The sequence below is a fragment of the Schistocerca nitens genome, chromosome 4 (assembly GCF_023898315.1).
Source record: "Schistocerca nitens isolate TAMUIC-IGC-003100 chromosome 4, iqSchNite1.1, whole genome shotgun sequence".
Lineage (NCBI taxonomy): Eukaryota > Metazoa > Arthropoda > Insecta > Orthoptera > Acrididae > Schistocerca > Schistocerca nitens.
This window is the reverse complement of record NC_064617.1, coordinates 988,791,864-988,812,528: the sequence shown is the minus strand read 5'-3', so window position 1 is coordinate 988,812,528 and position 20,665 is coordinate 988,791,864. Positions and strand designations below refer to the sequence as shown.

Genomic DNA, 20,665 nt, shown 5'->3' with positions numbered 1-20,665 from the left:
GCGGATACACTTTTAATGTCCCTCTACAACATTACGTAACCAGTGTGAATCAGTGATGCTTCTGAAGAAGACATTTTTAAAGGTGTCGAAACCTAGATCGAGGGTTTAATAAACTTTCGTTTTTCCAACTGCTCTGGCTGTTTTTCACCTTATCCACATGAAAATTATTTAATGTTTTGATACTGTTGTTCTCCCCTCGACAGTAGCTAAAAACTGAATTTAATCGGTCTTAAACAATGAGAATGAATATAATAACTCCTATCCCAAAGAAATCAGGTGTTGACAGATGTGAAAATTACCGAACTATCAGTTTAATAAGTCACGGTTGCAAAATACTAACGCGAATTCTTTACAGACGAATGGGAAAACTAGTAAAGGCCGACCTCGGGGAAGATCAGTTTGGATTCCTGAGAAATATTGGAATACGTGAGACAATACTGACCCTACAACTTATCTTAGAAGATAGACTAAGGACAGGCAAACCTACGTTTCTAGGATTAGTAGACTTAGATAAAGCTTTTGACAATGTTGACTGGAATACTCTATTTCAAAATTCTGAAGGTGCCAGGGGTTAATACAGGGAGCGAAAGGCTATTTACAATTTGTACAGAAACCAGATGGCAGTTATAAGAGTCGAGGGACATGAAAGGGAAGCAGTGGTTGGGAAGGGAGTGAGACAGTGTTGTAGCCTCTCCCCGATGTTATTCAGTCTGTATATAGGGCAAGCAGTAAAGGAAACAAAAGAAAAATTCGGAGTAGGTATTAAAATCCATGGAGAAGAAATAAAACCTTTGAGGTTCGCCGATGACATTGTGATTCTGTCAGATACGGCAAAGGAGTTGGAAGAGCAGTTGAACGGAATGGACAGTGTCTTGAAAGGAGGATATAAGATGAACAACAACAAAAGCAAAACGAGGATAATGGAATGTAGTCGAATTAAATCGGGTGATGCTGAGGAAATTAGATTAGGAAATGAGCCACTTAAAGTAGTAAAGGAGTTTTGCTATTTGGGGAGAAAAATAACTGATGATGGTCGATGTAGAGAGGATCTAAAATGTAGACTGGCAATGGCAAGGAAAGCGTTTCTGAAGAAGGGAATTTGTTAACATCGAGTATTGATTTAAGTGTCAGGAAGCAGTTTCTGAAAGTACTTGTATGGAGTGTAGCCATGTGTCGAAGTGAAACATGGACGATAAATAGTTTGGACAAGAAGAGAATAGAAGCTTTCGAAATGTGGTGCTACAGAAGAATGCTGAAGATAAGATGGGTAGATCACATAAGTAATGAGGAGGTATTGAATAGAATTGGGGAGAAGAGAAGTTTGTGGCACAACTTGACTAGAAGAAGGGATCGGTTGGTAGGACATGTTCTGAGGCATGAAGGGATCACCAATTTAGTATTGGAGGGCAGCGTGGAGGGTAAAAATCGTAGGGGGAGACCAAGAGATGAATACACTAAGCAGATTCAGAAGGTTGTAGGTTGCAGTAGGTACTGGGAGATGAAGAAGCTTGCACAGGATAGAGTCACATGGAGAGCTGCATCAAATCAGTCTCAGGACTGAAGATCACAACAACAACAAACAATGAGAAATACATTTCTGAGGGGTTAGATACTGTGGTTAAGAGTATGGACTCGTATTGTGGTGGAGACGTTCGTCATTGGTTCCCGGATATGGTTTCCTGTGATTTCCCAAAATCACTTATTACTCTTCGTGGTGTATACGTCTCCAATTAGATATCGACAAGATGTTAAATCTTCACGCTTGTTCTTTTACACGCCTAATGCCAAGGTAGACAGATATATCCTAACTGCCCTCTTCAAGACACTGAACAGAAGTCAGAGGTCGTCTGTACACCCACGAACGTATCGTGCGCTGTGGGGAACGGGCAGAAGACACGCTGTACAGAGATCTACTGCGATGGTCGACGGGCCCCGCAGAATATTTGCTGTGGGCCGTTATTTCACACGCAACTTACTGCGAAATATTTCCGCCGTCCCTACAGACAGAAAATACTTTGTGAACCTCATTTCCCGGTGATAAATCACGGACAGCAAGGACGAAGGGCGCCGGCCGTGTAATGCATTAAGTCCGCACTGCGTCTTTATAGCATCGTGATGGATGATCGGTTCGGGAGTTCCAGATAAACGAATAAGAAGCGGAGCAATTCCGGAGTGGGGTTATCCCTTAAAGTTTAATGTCGGCTGCCCCCTCAGATGACGCATAGCCCGCTCGCTCGTGGCGAACAGGAAATAGTCGTTTCTTCGCGCGCTTGGCTTCCTTCCAGGTAAACTTTTTTGCAACGATTCTGTTCGTGCAGTACAACGGACTCGCCAGTATTTCTTATTCCAACACGACTAAAATATGCAAGTTTGTCATTTTCATAGCGATAGTCTATTAATGGAAACGCAGATTAATTTTTTTACGAGTATTTGCGCCGAGAGATAGTCACTTCCGCTGCAGTGGTTGTTTTTTGGAAGATATCAGCGTGGCTTCCACAGCCGGGGAACGTAAATAGCCTCATATTGTGGTCAGGGTTAAGAGGTCTTCAAAGAAACAGCTTCAAGTTTCTGATTTCTTTACTGATATGTTAAAGAGCTAAATACACAGTGTGTCCCAGTTCAGCTCATAAAATCATCGTATTTATTCAAATTAGTCTGCCCCTGAATCAATACTCAGCTGAAATTGTTTTAAAAGTGTTTTGAAACAATCACTGTAGTAATTTTGTGGGACGGCCGTGGTGGCCGTGCGGTTCTAGGCGCTCCAGTCCGGAGCCGCGCTGCTGCTGCGGTCGCAGATTCGGATCCTGCCTCGGGCATGGGTGTGTGTGATGTCCTTAGGTTAGTTAGGTTTAAGTAGTTCTAAGTTCTAGGGGACTGATGACCACAACAGTTGAGTCCCATAGTGCTCAGAGCCATTTGAACCAAATTTGTGGAGTTGCATTTAGTACCACGGTACAGTTTTCCTGGATATTCTCGAGTGCCTCATTGCCCTTTCATTGCCAACTTCAATTTGAGGAAACAACCGGAAGTCGGCTGGGGCCAAACCTGGTGAATAAGACGGGTGATTCAGGAATGTGATTCATTTGCTGGCCAAAAATTCGTGGAGTCTTCGCTTTATGTAAGTCTGCAGGCTTTCGTGGCCGTTGTCACTGAAGTTAAAATCTTCTGGGTTCTTAGGCCGCGTCACGTTTCTTCTAAAATGTTCGACGTTTCGACCCCTCTGCTGGGATCTTCCTCAGGGTCTTTTGATGTCCACTACTGCTAGAACACTGACAGTTTTCCGTCTACCTCTACATCTACATCCAAACTCTGCCAAATCAATATGAAAAGCTTGGCAGGAGTTACGTTCCATTACTCCACGCATAACAATTTCTTCCCCATCAATTGGCGTATAGAGGACTGCAAGAATGCTTAAATTTCTCTCTGCAAGCTATAACTAGTGTAACGGCGTCCTCGCGGCCCCTACGGGTGCGATACGTATGGAGCGTGAATATATTCCTAAATTCCTTACTTTACAGTATTTCTTGAAACTTTTAGTCCTATTTGGTATGCGTCCCACACGCTTGAGCAGTACTCTGGGATGCGTGAGACTAGTGTCTTGTGAGCAATCTCGTCTGAAGACTGATCACTTTTTACCCAGTATCCTAGCAATGAATCCCAGTCTGCCACTTGTTTTACCCACGAGTCAGCCTGTGTGACCATTATATTTCACATCCCTATAAATTATTACACTGAGGTATCTGTATAAGTTGACCGATTCCAGCTGTTACTCACCTATATTGCGTTCATCGGACACAACTTTTCTGCGTTTTGTGGAAGCCACAATTTTCCATTTACCAACATTCAAAACAAGTTGACAATCTGCGTACTATATCGAAAACTTGACAAGATCTTAGAAAATATTTGTATCAATCAAAAAAGGGCTAGATGCAGACTACTAGCTCATACTCGTAAGATGAATTCACTCAAAACCAAACCCATATCAAGATCCAAGCGAACTAATGTAAAATCTAGCGCAAAATAATTACAAAGCGCCACCCGCACGTTCACTCAAAAGCTGACAGACAACAGGCGAACAGCTGGAGGGACCTCGGAGGAGAGCTGGAACAGACGGCGCCGGGAACCATGATGAGCACAAATACGAAGAAACACTCGTGGTGGACGGTTGAATGCCATGAGGTTTTTGAATCCAGCGAGCTCTACAGAAGAAAGTACTTCTCACAAACCGGCACTTCAGCCGCTAGAAGGATGTATGCCACGGAAGAAACTTATAACAAAAACTCTCAGACATATGAGACGCGACCATCATAAAAGAAAATTAGAGCAATTTTCGGGAGAATTTTTCGATGAAATACTAAAGACTACTGATACTCAACACTCAGTGATCCACTGGACATGTTCGTGTTTCATGGATGAAATGGCCAATCGTGATAGCTGCATATTACGGTGGATATTTCTTTTTTCTGCCTCCGATTGGTCACGAAATGGAAAGCTCAGTGAAAATCAAAAACATGTTTTATTTGCAATATTTAGCAACACATTCCAAATACTTCTCTTCATAGCGGCCACTCCGACTCAGACATTTGTCGCAGTGTGGTACCAACTTTCCAACACCCTCGCCCAGAAGACAGCCGCCTGTGCTTTCCGCCAATTTCCTACTCTGGCCTGCAGCTTGCTCTATTGTGCCAAAATACTGTCCTCATAGCCAGCGATTCATGTGAGCGAAGAGATGAAAATCAGAGGGAGCCAAGTCCTGGCTTTATGGCGGGTGATCAAACACTTCCCATTGCGAAACACTGCAGCTTAATCGTTGTTGCACCTGCAGCAATTGCCATGAAGAAGTAAACGCATGACAGTTGAGTTATGTGTGCTGCATGAAATCAGGCGCAACCCCTCAGTGTGCACTTCACACTTGGAGGAACTGCCTTTGCGTGCTCACTCTGTGCTCAGAACCGAAAAGTGCGACATGACGCGATCGACGGCCACTGCCCAACTCATCTGCGAGAAGCTATGTCGTATTTTCACTGTGGTTTTAATTTCGCGACCGATCTGAGGTGAAAAAAGAGCTCTCGCACTAGTACAGTATTTGAACACGTTACTAAGCTGTCCAGAGCCAACAGAGAGATTCCCCCCAGTAGACCTAACATATGTCTAACCAAAGCCCCAGCACCACACGCAAAGGCAGAGCTGGAAGCAGCTATTTAATAACAAAGAATAAAAAGGCTGCAGGGAACGATGAAGTAGTGGCTGAACTGTTGACAGGCGTAGATGATAACTCACTCGCAGAAGTGCAAACCTTGTTAGTCCAGATATGGCACATAGAGTCCATCCTACAAGAGTATGAAGTTGTCCTTACCAGTCCACTGTATAAAAAGGGTGACAGCACAGATGTTAGCAATTATGGAGGGATATCTCTTCCCCCAGTAATCCATAAAATTCTCTCTTGTATTTTGTTTAAAATTACACAAGACATAGTTGAAAACACTATAGGTAAATACCAATAAGATTCTGCTCAGGACGTTCAGAACCGGAGTTGGTCCTGAGCCAGAAACTTCTTCTCAGGCACAGACAAATTACCTGCAAACCATGGGTGTACTCTTTGCGGACTTCAAAAAACCATGTGATTCAATTGTTCGCACAACAGTTTTTAACCTATTAGATGAATTAGTTATCGATGTTAAAACTGTCAACGTCATCAACAATATACTCACTGACGACGCTTCTTTAAAATGTTGTGTATTGTGTCTCCTAATAATTACCATTAAAATCTTTACATTATTCGCTAAGCAACATCTGTTTTCGAATGTATGTCGCATTAAAAGTCCCTGACTGATGGTCCTTACGGATAAATTGGATGTTGGGTTTTGAGTGGGCTCTGCAGTTTACCAAAAGCACTCAGGCGGCTTCTGATTTGTGATTTCTCGCCAGTCAGTAAACTTCCAATATCCTGCACTGTTTCAGTTTCTCAGCTTTTTTTCATTCTTTATATTAAACGTGAGGCAGAACTTATAAAAATAATTTGGACCAAGGAGTAGAGACAGAATCTGGGAATACACCTTTAAACGAAACTAGTACCATTTGTAAAATTATAACAGCAATTTTATGTACTTTTTTCTTTCTATTGTTCTTCAAGTGTCGCACAACAATGTTTGAGTACGCGACGTCTGACAGTTAAATAACAGCTTTAATCTATCAAAACTCAACATCTTCACGTAGTTAATTTAATCAGTCGTATTGAGTTCAAGGAGACTAGTTCAATAGTGCAGTTCGATACAATGGCCACTATATACCATTTGCGTGCTATAGTCTCTAAGGTGGAAGCGAGCTTTCTAAAATAGATACACGTCCTCTTCCTCTACGAAAGGAAAAACATAAGAAGATAGCCAGAGATGTACGATTATTCCTTATCTGTGACTTCACGTAATGTCAGGTTTACTCGCTGAATTACTACTTAATATCTTATTAAAATTTGTTATGTAATTTGTACTCACGAGATATTACACATTAACACCATCACATTTAACACTATACAAGATAGTATCAGGATTGCCACACTCATGTTTGAGCAAATAAAGAAAGAATCAATTTGGCAGGAGTACTAAAGCTAGCTACTAGCTGTATTTTAACAATTGCTAAACACTCTGTTTCAATTATTATCTGAACAAAAAGATATGGAAGTCATATCTTAGGACGTAATGAAGATATCTGCGGCCGGCCGGAATGGCCGAGCGGTTCTAGGCGCTTCAGTCTGGAATCGCACCACCGCTACGGTCGCAGGTTCGAATCCTGCCTCGGGCATGGATGTGTGTGACGTCCTTAGGTTAGTTAGGTTTAAGAAGTTCTAAGTTCTAAGGGACTGATGACCTCAGATGTTATGTCCCATAGTGCTCAGAGGCATTTGAAGATATCTCCGATCGACAAATAAAGAAACTTGCACTGCTATTCTTTGTTACGTAGATAATCACCAGAAAATATGGTTCGGAGTAGGGGACTGACCTGCACTCCCCTCAGACGAGATTCTGACTCAACAGACAGCAGGGAGAAAGATGAACTATAAAAACTTCATGCTCCTCTAACGACGTATTTAAAATTCTATTGTTACGAGATTACAGGCCGCCATGTTGTATAGAGGGTCTAAAATACATACGGATGTCATCCCGCCAGAAAGTAATATCTCCAACATAGAGGTTAGTAAAATACGTAACTTAATTTCTGACATCAAAGTTTTGATGGCGCTGTTATCAATTCTTAGATGATCGTTGATTTCATTAAGCGTGCTAAGACGATTCTTCTGAAATTATTGTCAATAGAGTTTCCTTATTTACTAAGTCACAACCTTCTAGTAAATAATTATTTCCAGGCACTTTAACTACGATGTACTTTTTGTCCGTTGGATTGTACTGTCAAACGATCGATGCCGTGGCTGTGAACTGCCTGTTACAGCCACATGTTTCAGTTTTTTCCACATAATTGTTTCATGTTGAGTCTTGGAATTGTTTAGTTGCATATTTTCGTCGAGACAGAGAGGACGCATCTGGTGCGACGGCACATGTTCTGTGGAGGTTTGTTGGTCCAATAAGCGGCACAAATTCCGTATGAAGAGCACAAGGAAATGGAGATGTCGTAGTACCTGATTTTTCGGAGCTGTTAATGGAATGGAAATAGCACAGATATTTCTAGAGGATTTCTTCTATCGGAAGGCCAGGTAACTAAACTGTCGTAGTTTCCCTCATTGCGCCCACAATAGAGGCGTCGTTAACATGGTTTCCAAGTCTGCTTCTGTCGGAAAATATTTGATATATCAATGGGAAACACTTGGAACTATGTTCGTGACAAAACTGGTACAAAGCCAGGAAACAATCAAAGCACTCGTCACAATACGAAGACCCATTCCCGTTTCTTCCAAATAAAATTCATCGAAGTATCCGAATAATTGGCTACGGTAGTTATCTAAAAAGAGGTACACCTTTGTTAACTGCGATAGATTCAAGAATGATAGCAAAAGCTTACCGAATGCTGTATGGAAACTCTTCTCACAACACCACAAGAAGTAGTCATGTCGTGATAGTATTTCAAAGTCGTACCAAACTGACCACTTGCTTTAAATGTTCAGAAATGAAACTTCACAGAATGCCGAAATCTAGTATGTAATGACTATAATATCAATGTGTCACAATCACAATCATTCAACCCATACAAATACCTGTGTGCTACGATTTCTCAGATTAGTCACATGGCTCAATCATTGCAACAGCAAGTGGTAGACTTCATTTTGATGTGTAACTGACAAAATTCAGTCAGTCTGAAAATGGCAGTGCTTGTAAAACGTTCATGGGACCCATTTACCAATTTACCCATTTACCCATTTATCCTATTATTAAAAATTGGTGAGTTAGTGAATGAAAAACGCGCTGCGGCAATTTTCTCCAATATTAGTTCTAGGTCAGTAAATCGCGTCCAGGAAATATCGAACTCAGTGTGTTACTACTTCGTTTCTCGGTTTGATAAACTGACGGGCATATTTCCAAAATATGAAGTAAATGTACATTTCGAAAGAGTTTAATTAAAAGCGTCGAGTTTAATCGACAGTTATGGTGTTAATGACCCTTCCAAAGTAAGAATTATTCGGTCATAATTTCCACGACAATTCATCTTTCTGCAGGCATTTGCAACGTCAGGGCAACTCTTTTAATTTCGCAGCAGAACACGTTCGTGAGATGACATTTTCTACGGTCATCGTTACGTACTTTATCCGCGTTGCAAACGTACGTGTTGTTGTTTGGCGGTGCAAAATTCAATTATTTTTAATGTAGTCTGAAGCAAATTGGAGAGAAATTACAAACAATAAATTCCGCAGAACGGTGTTAAGAATCCTTCCTTTGATTGCATCAAAGGTAAGCTACACTATCATCAAGAGGTGTTACTGCGGCACAATCTGCGCGAATAATGCATAAAATTAAAATTTGCGCCATAAAACGCTAATGTTGCAGTAAAACTCGTCTCCCTTCCATTACAAGTATCGCCCGTAAAATCCCAAAGTAAACATCTGAGGTTAAGCTTTATCCGCAACAAAAGCCCTTTAATTCCAAAACATTTCTCCTGTGTTGGCCGTTCGTAAGCAGGCACAAAGGTTGTTCCTCTTCTCTGACAGTTTTAGTAGCAAACACTTGTAGGTGCACGACATCTGCTGGTTCCAAGTTCTCGCGCAGCCAGATGGGCATTTGTTGGGCATTGAAGGTGATGACAGTGAATCGATTCGACACCACGTGCGATATCGAGTAGTCAGAGTAGCTGGAATCTAGTTGGATATTAATCATTATGAAATGTGAAATTAACGAATCAAGGGAAACTCAAAGATTGGACTTATATTAACTGCCTAGTATGGTCAACACAGACGTTTTTGGTTCGTCTTAATTGATTTTTATGTTGTACACAAATTGCAGCACATAAACTTTTTACACTAATTAAAGCCGTAGAAGGATTCCCTTTTCTGAATGTACTTCTGACCAAACAGCGATTCTGCTAGCTGGAGCCCAAGGCTTTTGTTTCATGCCTTTTGAGTTCTCGTGGTGGCAGTTCCACAGAAACTTTCATCCCCTAACATATATTTCTTAATATCTAACCCAAAAGTGAAATACCAATTTTTATAAATTTATCTTACAATTTTTTAACATAACGAAATATTTCCCGAAAAATTTTCATCTCCTAATTCATCCCTGTAGGGGTTAAATTTCCAAAAACAATGAAACACATTTTTTTTAATTTGGCAGACAAACCAAACACAAATTTTTATAGATTTATTTTTGAAAATGCTTTCGTAATAAAATAATTTCATAAAACTTTTCATCCCTTATTTCATTCCCTTAGCGTACTGAATTCCAAAAACATTGAGAGTCGTATTTTTTTACGTCTAACCGAGAAGTCAAATACCAGTTTACACAGAAGTATCCTTAAAATGTTTACATGGTCTACAATAATGATTTATTTCCAAAAAACTTTCACCCACTCTTTACCCACTTAGTGGCAAAATTTACAAAAATGCCAAAACACGTATTTTTTAATTTTTTACTGATACGGTAAATAACAATGTTCGTAGTTGTAACTTCAAAATGGTCTTAATAGCGACATATTTTCAAAAAGACTCTCATCCCCAATTTCAGCAACTTAGGAGTGGAATTTCGAACAATACCTTCTTAAACACTGCCTACAGTATAAGATCAACGCCCTATCCAAATTTCAAGTTCCTATCCTTAGCAGCTGAGGTTTGGAGTGCAGCAATAAATCTTATGGCTCTAGAGCCAGAAATGTTACAGTCTGCGGGAGGCATAGTCAGAGATATGTCGGCAACCACGCTTACTTCCTTTCATATGTCGAATCTTTTTTTTTCGAGAAGAAGGGAATTTTTTCTTTATGTGGTAATGTTCTTACGTGATTTTTTAATGATTTTAGAGGCAAGTTTCGTGTAAAAATTATGTACACTTGGTTCCATTATATACACTAAAATAACTACGAAACATTCCCTGTTGTAATAACTAGTAAAATGGTCATTCAATAATTACTATGTAAAATAACAATAAGTATATCCAATTATAGAGCTGAATATACCAAACCAACCACATCCGTGAATTCTGATGGTCACGACCTGCTACGTCGACTTGCTGATATTTTCACAGTGATGCCAAACAGTTAGCAGCACTTGCACATGATGAAAAGGCTGGACACTGAAAAACGTGGACCTCAGTTTTCCGTTGGAGAAAAGTACTTCTGCCGCATCGAAGACACAGTAAAAGTTAATGTACACAGTTATAGGCAGTGGGGCTGAAAGGTTTGAAATATTCTTTGTGACCAAATGTTCCTATTCGCGAAATTGTGACTTATAACACTACAATACAACAAAAATGTTAAGAATAAGTGCATACTCCACTTGCAACTGACGTTCATCCGTAAGCTGTTCATAATGTTGATCGCCAGCTAATGCTGTCATGCGCTGTCTGGTCTGTGGTCTAAAAGGCCACTGAACACGTAACTGCTAATGTGACTGTAAGTTATTACTGGGAGATGTGCTGAGTGACTGCGAGCCGTGCTTCGCTGCTGGCAGGCCGCGTGCTGTGGCGTGTCACTGAAGGTGTCGGCCTCGCTGTGTTGCAGGACTCGGACTCCGGGGAAGCTGGTGGTGGTGGTGGCAGCCCTGGCGACCGCCGTCGTGTCGCTGGCAGCCGCCGTCGCAGTGCTCGCCACCATCAGTGAGTACGGCCGCAGTGCTGCCAACACACACGCTGGAGAAACCTGCACATGTTCAAGGAGTATCTATGTAACCTCCCCCTCACTTATCGACCTTAATGACAGTGAAAAATTCAACCGCGTGCACCCAATGGAAAGTTGGGAAAAGCAATCGTCACCGAAGTTAATCTGTCGGTAAAGAGGCAGAAAGGGTTACATCTAAATGAAAGGAAAAAATGCAAATGAAATTGGTGGAAATTAATTTTGAAAAAGGGTAAAATTAATAAGGAAAGTAAATGTGCGATCGTTACGTTAACAATTAACTGGCGTTAATTAGATATTTGAGATTTGGGGAAAATTACGGCCGCCAGTCCTATGGACAACTACTATAATAACTGAAAAATAAAGGTTAATGCACATATAATTAGCACTAAAAGCGTGGCAACTGAAGGTTGACACGTGTAATGTGAAAACTGAATGTTTGTCAGAAGTAATAAATTTCACTACACTCTGACTTAATTTAGCAAAAGAATTAATAAAACCGGAAAATTGAAAGTTAATTTAGTGACTGAAATTAATAGTGAACTTTGTTTCTGAAGCACTACGAAATTAAATAAAATAAGGTTAGTCTTGGCCTGCCTCAACAATCATCTCAAAAGCAACTTGAATATACGCAATTTAGAAATAAGAGATTTAACTTTGAACTTGAATTAAATGATTCTGAACAATTAACAATAGTAAAATTTAGTACGTACCAAGCTGAGCTGCAGTCAGAGGTAAGCTAAAATATGGTAACAAAACTAGCACTCTTAATTTGTGCTTGTGTAATCTAAATATAGTTCTGTTTCGTTATTGTAGCGAGCTACGAATACTTTAACTGAACTTTGAAATTAAAGCAATGAAATGGAATGATATCACTTTAATGCTCGCATTTGAATTTCAACGACACTCGGGTTCATTCCGGAAAAGGAAGGGACCCTGCTTGGTAATGCAATTGGGACAATGAGCAACAAACGTTCATGCTAAGTTGCTGTATTTTAGTGATGCAAATGGAACAGTTTGAAAAGCTGAGGTCTGCCATACAGTTCCAAAACTTTACGTGCTTCCAGTCTTCCTTGTTGGTTGATTGAAGGTTTGAAGCCGTCGATCGAGGAGGTGGCGACAGTCACTCATTGTCGGCCGTCGCTGTTGCAGAAGCTGGATGTTGGCGCGCCTTCTTCTCGACACGGTCACCAGGCGAAACGGGCTCTTGATGTGCGCCAGCTAATGTTTCCCGTCCGCGACACCGTGTCAGAAGCTATCATAGCAAGTCGAGCGCAATTACATGCCGCCCAACCCCGAAAGCGCGGCAACTCGCGGGAGCGTCACACCACACACCTGCTCCACCGCCCTATTCCAGCCAGACTCCTCTGCTCTGCCCGCGCTCCACGCGACAGAGTTAACACTACCAAAGATCCTAAACACTTTTGTTCTCCACACGACCTATCGATGTGATAGTTCGACAGCCTAGTTTTCCCTAGGCCAGACCCAGCGTAAAAATACAAATAATATTTACAAAACAAACCAGTCATACATCTACATAAAAGCATAAATACATTCATACAAATTGTAAAACATTTACAATATATAAAGACACAGAAAGGTCATATCTTCAGGTAACAAAATAAGGAAAAAAATGTATAGTACAATAGATGGAAATAGGAGGATATGCATTTCCGGCTTTACATCTAGTTATTAGCGAATTCTAACACGGCTGAAAAAACGCGATAATGGCAACCAAAGCGTGCCAGTAAATGTGAGAACCCAAAGGAGTCATTTGCGAGATAACTGCGAATATGTGGGTTCCAGCCGCCACTGACTCCATTACGAAATACGGCCCTTGTTAGTAGAAATGCATTTGAAATGTAAACCGTAACTTCCCATCTAATTAGGCTCAAATTTCATTGTTGTAAACGAGAGTATCGCCAGAGTGACAGACGTCAAGGATTCTTCTGTGGATTTCAGCATTCCACTCTGAACACTTCCGTTATTGTCTTCAGACACTACAAGACACGACATTCGCAAACAATCACCAACGCATGCATGCTGCTCCTGCAGCCACTGCTGAATGTAGGTAGGGTGGGCAAAGTGTTCTGGCCCGAAAAATATTTCATGCACGTTAAGACAGGCAAAACCCAACTCACATCATCCCCAACATAAATTTCCTGCAGACATGAATAACTAGTGTGGCATGTTTTGAAAGTACGTCTCAGAGATGAAGGGAACTAAGACACTTAGGTAAAGTACACTAAGAAACCTCTACTAGTGTCACCAATTTAATCAAACATTAATTTTAAATGTAATTCCTTTCTCTTAGAATGATCCTAAACGTTGGTGATGCAATGTACTGATATATCTGGTGCTCGCAATAAAATATTAAATGCGTTTAGCCATAACATCAGTGTCCACAACTCAGTGTGAAAATAACAGGTGGTGGTATCTGGCTTGCAGCTTACCCATCTAAACATTATTTTTATCTTAATCGTATACAGTTAATGTTCTTGGGACATACATCACCTACGACTGAGGTACACACAGGATTAACACCATTTCACCTATTGCTAAGCTGCTATTCCAGTATTGGAGAATTTCAGCAATACTGAAGCTTACTTAGAAGGAGAATAGCAGTGGGTTGAGGGATGAGTTTGAATTTGTATCGGGGAGGGAGACGTGCTGGGGTAATCCGTACAGCTGAGGTAGCCACAGTCCCAGTCTGGCGTAACGGCTACCGCATCTGCCTACTAAGCACGAGACCCGGGTGTGAATCCCATTGATGGTACAAATTTTGATTGATTGCTTCAGCCTACATCATTATTTTTATCGTTTGATTGCTATTCCTTGGGCCAAATGCACGTTATGATCAATTCATTGAACGGAAATGGAGCTCAGCTTGTTGCATTGCTGCCGTGAGGGATTGTACAATACAAAATGTGTGTCTGAAATAAAGACCCTGGAATTTAGTTGGATTGCAGATTTCTTTTTTGGCAGGGAACGTTCTTATTGCTTAGCCGACTAACTGAATTTATTCTTATTAGCGGAATAGACTGTCTGATACACTTTAAATGATTGATGTGGTAATTAACGCAGCACACGCTGTTGGTAACACCAAAATACATAAATTTTTACTAAGGCATACAATCTGACAATTGTTCCTAAATAAGCCTAAATAAGCCTAAATAAACCATGGCATGTATTTGTGCGCGACTTCGAAGAACAGAAATTTAGCTGCTTCAAAGTAGTGAATAATTTCTTCAACGGAACTCAAGGAAAACCCGTCAGAGAACACCTGTAAAATTGAGCACTCATAGAATTGTAAACAGATGAAGTGTAAGGATTTCTTTGAGCATCAGTCATCTTGCTTAAACAACAAGTCACATAAAGTTCTTCGGCGATTGTTCGTGGGCTCGACTAGAAAAATCTCACTGAAACAACAATTACGGAAAACAATAAACGCCGGCGTGCGATAGATAATAGCGAGTGGCGAAAGCATAATGGCGTAGGTTTCCGTGGCCAATCAGCTACCATGGAAGTTTTCTTGTTTTCGTACCGCGTCATACTGTAAAAAATTGTCACTGATGAAACTAATGTTTAGGCCATAGGCGACGGTTAGGGTTGCCTTCTTCTGGGTCTTTTGGGTCTACACTGGCATTCCTGTGGGTTTCCTGGGTCTTCCCAGAAGAAGGCCATTGTAACCTTTGCCCAGACTATGGTTTCATCAGTGGTAGTTATTTACCAGATAACTAGAAGCTTCCATGTTACCTGAGTAATGAAAACTAGTCTGTAAATAAATGAAGCGATTCAAGCGCAAATACCAAAAAGGGTATAGTGATTCCATGCAGCAGTTAATTTCACCTAATGCATGCTGCGGCTCCTTCCGAAAAGAAGCTATTGGAATTAATTTCATTTGTTTGAAAAATATGATGAATAGGTTTCATTGCGATTGCTCTATGTTTATAGAGATTGTGCCAAAGCTTCACGAGTTTACGGTAAACGATCCTAAATTGACTACAATGAGATAAGAAACCAGAGGTCAGCCATATGTCATTGAATGTGGTCTATGTACTTCAGTCATGGCCCTCCTAGGACAAAAAAAAGAATTATTTGCCACAGCCGCACTTCCGTTTTGTTCAATGATGACCGTTTTCGGTACCTAATATCAGCCCAATCTGCAATCGCAAAAATCATAGTGCAGAAATAAATATACCTTACGACAAACTTATGAAATCTCATTTTATATAATAGCTATTCTACGGTACAAAACGTAACATTGGACTATAACTTGCTCCTTACTCTTGGCGTGAAGTCGTTAAATTCGCTTTCCCAAGTAGATGTGTCGTGCTGTGTGTTAAGTGGACGCAAACTGTAGCCAGGCATGACTTGGGTTTCGTCTATGCACCAAGGTAAGAAGAGAAATAACACACACTGAATGACATAATTCCCACTGTAACGGCAGGGTACATGTAAATTGCTATGGTTTCGTCGACTGCTTGTACATCGCGTATTCCTCTATAAAGCTTTCCAAACTTCGAGACAGACTTTCTACTAAGAAAGGTGTCGATGTTGGAGCAAAGACAGAGTTGGTTAATTACAGGCGCTGTACTGCAGAAATACAAGCGCCAACGGAGAGTTTTGTTTTAACAACCTTTTTCCACTCAGAAACAGATGTTTAATTAACGGCAGAGTGGACACGACTGCTTCCAGCTACATGTTTAACTAAACGACGTTATGCTCAGAGGAAAAGTACGCTCATGAAAAAAACACTCTTTTCACGCGCAAAAAAGAACTACAGACTCAGGTACCATGAACCACAAAAGGGAATTGTTGAAGATGGTGGCTTCGTAGTGTACACGAAACAGGTCTTCATACAAATCTTTCACTTTTCTGCGAAAAGTATCCTTCGTACTATACGTTTAGGAACTATGCCCAACGATCAGTACGACAGGACAGCGCGGTTTCGGCTGGCCGCCGTATCGTCCTTGCCACACAGCGTCACTCGAAAGCGGTATGCAGGGCCGCGCGGCCACCACGCCGCTCTCCCGGCGGTTTTCGGCTTCCCCCATACTGGAGCCGCTACTTCTCAATCATAGTCATGTTATAGTTCTGGGTGGAGATTTTAATTTGCCGCCTATAGACTGGGAGACTCAAACGTTTATATTTTGTTAAGTGCTTTATCTGAAAACTATCTTGAGCAGTTAAACAGAGAACCGACTCGTGGCGATAACATATTAGACCTTCTGGTGACAAGCAGACCCGAATTCTATGAAACAGTTAACGCAGAACAGGGAATCAGCGATCATAAAGCTGTGGGGCGGCGAGTTTAAGAATTGGAAAATATATCGTTTGCTGTATAACTGTTTGTTTGTTGAATCAGTTTCTGGCTATTAAAATGTTGTTAATGCTGTCTTTCGCCGTTCTCAACACTGGCTCTCTATTTACTTTTTAGCCCCCAGAAAGCGATTTAACAAAACGTGAAGCCTGTAATTAGAGTTCCTAGGGCCCACTTCATCTGAGAGTCCCATTATAGCTGCAGCTTATAGCTCTGAGGAATTAGGAGATTGTTCGGGATTTCTAATCAAAAACGATCTTCCAAAATAGTTGAGTATATTCTCAAATTCACAAATAAAAAACACAAGTATCCCTACAACCTAACTAACAGAGCAGTTCAGAGTCTAATGCGCTGATGCAACTATAAATGTCCGAATTAAATGTTGAAATGAATGCTCGCCATAATTTGATGAGAGTATTTCATCAAACGCCACGCTAAATAATTGGTAGAATGTCTGTCCCGCGACGGCACGTGAAAATACGACAATACGCAAACTGAAGCTAGATAATGAAAATCGTCCCAGAATTAACACTTCACTTGAAATGATTTCATGGTTCCGCGTATCTCTAGTAACTTAATACGGCACCCGAGGCTGTTTGTAGCAGTGATACCGACGCGACACGACTGCCGACACAGATGGCGTGTTATTCAGAGTCTGGAGAGAACTGGGGCCTTCCTTCCTCACGCAGCGTTCTTATATATAAAGCCGCGGTGCGGACGGCTAAGGGAACGCCTGATCAAATCGGCTCTCCCGACTAGCCGCTGGGCTAGTAACGCACCACTTCAATTTACATAATAAATTATAGCTTCTTTTGCTGATGGCCGATGAAGCTCTTAATTTAAATGTGCATTCAGCACGCAGGTAAGTATTGATAATAAAATTTTGACGTGGCTAAGTTAAGTATTTTGGGCGAGAGAATTAATTTAATTGCCCTGCACACAGCAGATGAGCTCTGAACTGTCCCTTTTGAGATCCGCTACCGCTATAATTTTATAGGTATTCAAAAGAAACTTTTCACATCTTCATAGTCATAGCGGACCTCCAACCTATTTAAATCTAAACATCCTAGCCTTATTTACTAGCCTACTTAATCTATCTTGCTTCCTTCAGTTTTGAGACGAAAACCAGAAAATCATGAATTTCCACTAAAATCTTAATTTGTGAAATCCAAAGTACTGTTTTTATTAAATCATTATGAAAGATGAATCTAAATATAAATTTTGAAGTCTCTAGCTCTTTTCTGTTGCGCCACTGATTTTTACAGAAAAACGTCCAAATTTCGGAAATGGCTTAAGTTATCGAACTGATATTTAACACATATTAATTTAATATTACTTCTGACATGCTAGAAAAGTTTTAGGTCCAGAATGAGATTTTCACTCTGCAGCGGAGTGTGCGCTGATATGAAACTTCCTGGCAGATTAAAACTGTGTGCCCGACCGAGACTCGAACTCGGACCTTTGCCTTTCGCGGGCAAGTGCTCTACCAACTGAGCTACCGAAGCACGACTCACGCCCGGTACTCACAGCTTTACTTCTGCCAGTACCTCGTCTCCTACCTTCCAAACTTTACAGAAGCTCTCCTGGTAGAGCACTTGCCCGCGAAAGGCAAAGGTCCCGAGTTCGAGTCTCGGTCGGGCACACAGTTTTAATCTGCCAGGAAGTTTCAAGTTTTAGGTCATTTGCTTGATTTTTAAGGTATTGCGCAACATTTATGACGTCAGAGCTAGTTACAGCAGACTGGCTGGCACACAATGGAAACTGATGTGAATTTACTACAGCGTGAGTAGGCTGCTTCCCTACATCACCCTCTACTTAAATTTTTTGTTTATGAATGTTAATGAATTAAAAAAAATTTAATTACAAAAAGGGAAGCAAGAGTACAGTTTAACTCCCTATGAAAAATCAAAATTGAAATCTAAACATGTAGCAACATTACAAGAAAACTGATTACCTACATTAATTATTTAAATTGTGGGCATGTTCACTGTCTTTTAAACAATGTCATTACTCAAAATTTTAAGCAAAGTCAATGAAATATTTTGGCATACATATTGCCTTAGACAAACAAACACATACAAATTGAAAAATTATGAAAATCTTAGATCCATTAAATACATTAAATACATTTTTACATACACAAATTCAAAGAAAATAACATGATACATAAACAGATGATTATCTCTTAGCAGTCTTTTCTAAACCTGAAAGAAAAGTTCACACATAATTTTTACACACGTGGTTGTAGCCGCTTTGGCTGGCGTCCTACACTTCCATTCACAAGGGTAGAGGAGGGGAAGTTGCTATGGTGTGCGTCCTTCTCGATCACTCTAAATTACATGGGGAAAGGGAAGGGGTCACTGTGAGTTGTGTCCAAGTCACTCCACGCTTTCATGCAGCTACCAGGCTGCCATTATCTGGTTTGTCCTGTAGAACAAACAAAAAGAATGCCTCAGACTCTGTTCACTTAACATCTAAGGGTGGGTCACACTGAAATGGGGATATATACATTTTATCCTTCAATATTTTTCTGGAACAAAGTTAACAGAATTTTTTTTTCAATTTTTACTCTTACGGTTACCTAACTGCCATAAAATCGGTAAACAAATGGCTCAAAACGCCGTTAGTTATGTACTAGAGAAAATTTATGCTCCTAAGGCATACAATCATAAATCATATTTAATCTGAATTTATTATTTCTGGGCTGGAACACTGAACCAATGCTCGGTACATTCACTGACACATTTGTATTTTATTCACTTAGCTGACTCATCTTTGATTACCTTAATCTTAGAGATAGTATGAGTATATTTGATTAGTAGTTGTTTTCTTAGCTTCTTTGTACATGTGAGTAACTTTTGGTAATAGTATAGTTGTGAGTGTAGAAAACACACTACGTTTAGTTGTCTACAAAATCCACTTATTGGTCCTCTGCTGTTGTCAGTTCCACATCTGCAATTAGGTACTTACTTACTTTGAAGTGTATTTATGCTGAGCTAAAATAATGTTTTACGTCTGCCATTATGTTACTTATTTACTTTGCTAGTGTATGTACTTATTTAACACTCACTCTATTAAAATTTACAGCATAGGACAGCATATTTATTTCATATCCATAGTGTATTGCAGCTGATCAGTTTGCTCACGTGGCAATCCATTTCCACTCGATCGGACGCTGAAACCACAGGTAGTCTCTCTCGACCTACCACTAAAGTGCATCAAGTAATTATGGACGAGCGTAATGCTAATTTCCTTAAACCTATAGGACACCATGAGCTGCTCTGTCTCATCTAATATAAGAGTACCTATGGTCGCATTCACGCCTCCAAGTCATAGCCTCAATACGTGTAGGTGTATCCTGTCACACACTACACCAAAATAATGGCCAGCTCCAACCTTATAAATACTTCAGGGACATGTCCTTCACGTCTCAACCACAAACACTGCTCAATTCTATTACACTGCCTTTCCTTGCTACACCAGATGAGTTTATTCTTACAAATTATCTGCATATTTTTCATAACACTAAGCAATCTCTTTCTTATTATTTATTAGTTAGCTCTAATGCATACACTAGGTTTCACTACCACTTCAGATCCTGCTTGAACATGAATTTGTACATCTTTTTAAATTACTATTGTGGGACCATTTCCAATAAAACAACACTTTGTACTTACAATATTACCAGGCTTCTATACATAATTGTTACTCAAATACATTTTATATCTTAATTACGTCATACTTCTCTATTGTTTGTCACTATTAGGTTTGTCACATTACGTATTTTTCTTCACTAATCGGTTGATAGAATGGTTCCATAACTAATGGCTTGACAGCCATAACGGAAAATTTTTGTGTTGGAAAGAAGAGGTCAAAACTTTTGTAGATAGGAAAGATGAAGAGTGAGTGAGACCTGAAATGGGAAAGAAGATCTCACACAGCTGGGACTGCACAGCCGCCACACTGTGTAGAGGTTACAGAACAACCTCCTCCCTACAGCATTCATTAGTTGAATACCGGCTTACTAGTCATACCGGAAGATTTTAGTACTTGAGAATAAGAGGTCGAAATTTTTGGGGA

The 20,665-nt window shown here is 40.4% G+C and overlaps 1 protein-coding gene across 1 annotated transcript in view; it reads left to right on the top strand.

Annotated features, from left to right (window-relative positions):
- Positions 1–20,665, top strand: part of LOC126253707 (neprilysin-4-like) — an 823,274-nt gene that overhangs the window by 571,619 nt on the left and 230,990 nt on the right. The window contains exon 3 of the mRNA XM_049955239.1: positions 11,149–11,243. Coding sequence (XP_049811196.1) covers positions 11,149–11,243 — 95 coding nt within the window. The remainder of the gene's footprint in view (positions 1–11,148; positions 11,244–20,665) is intronic.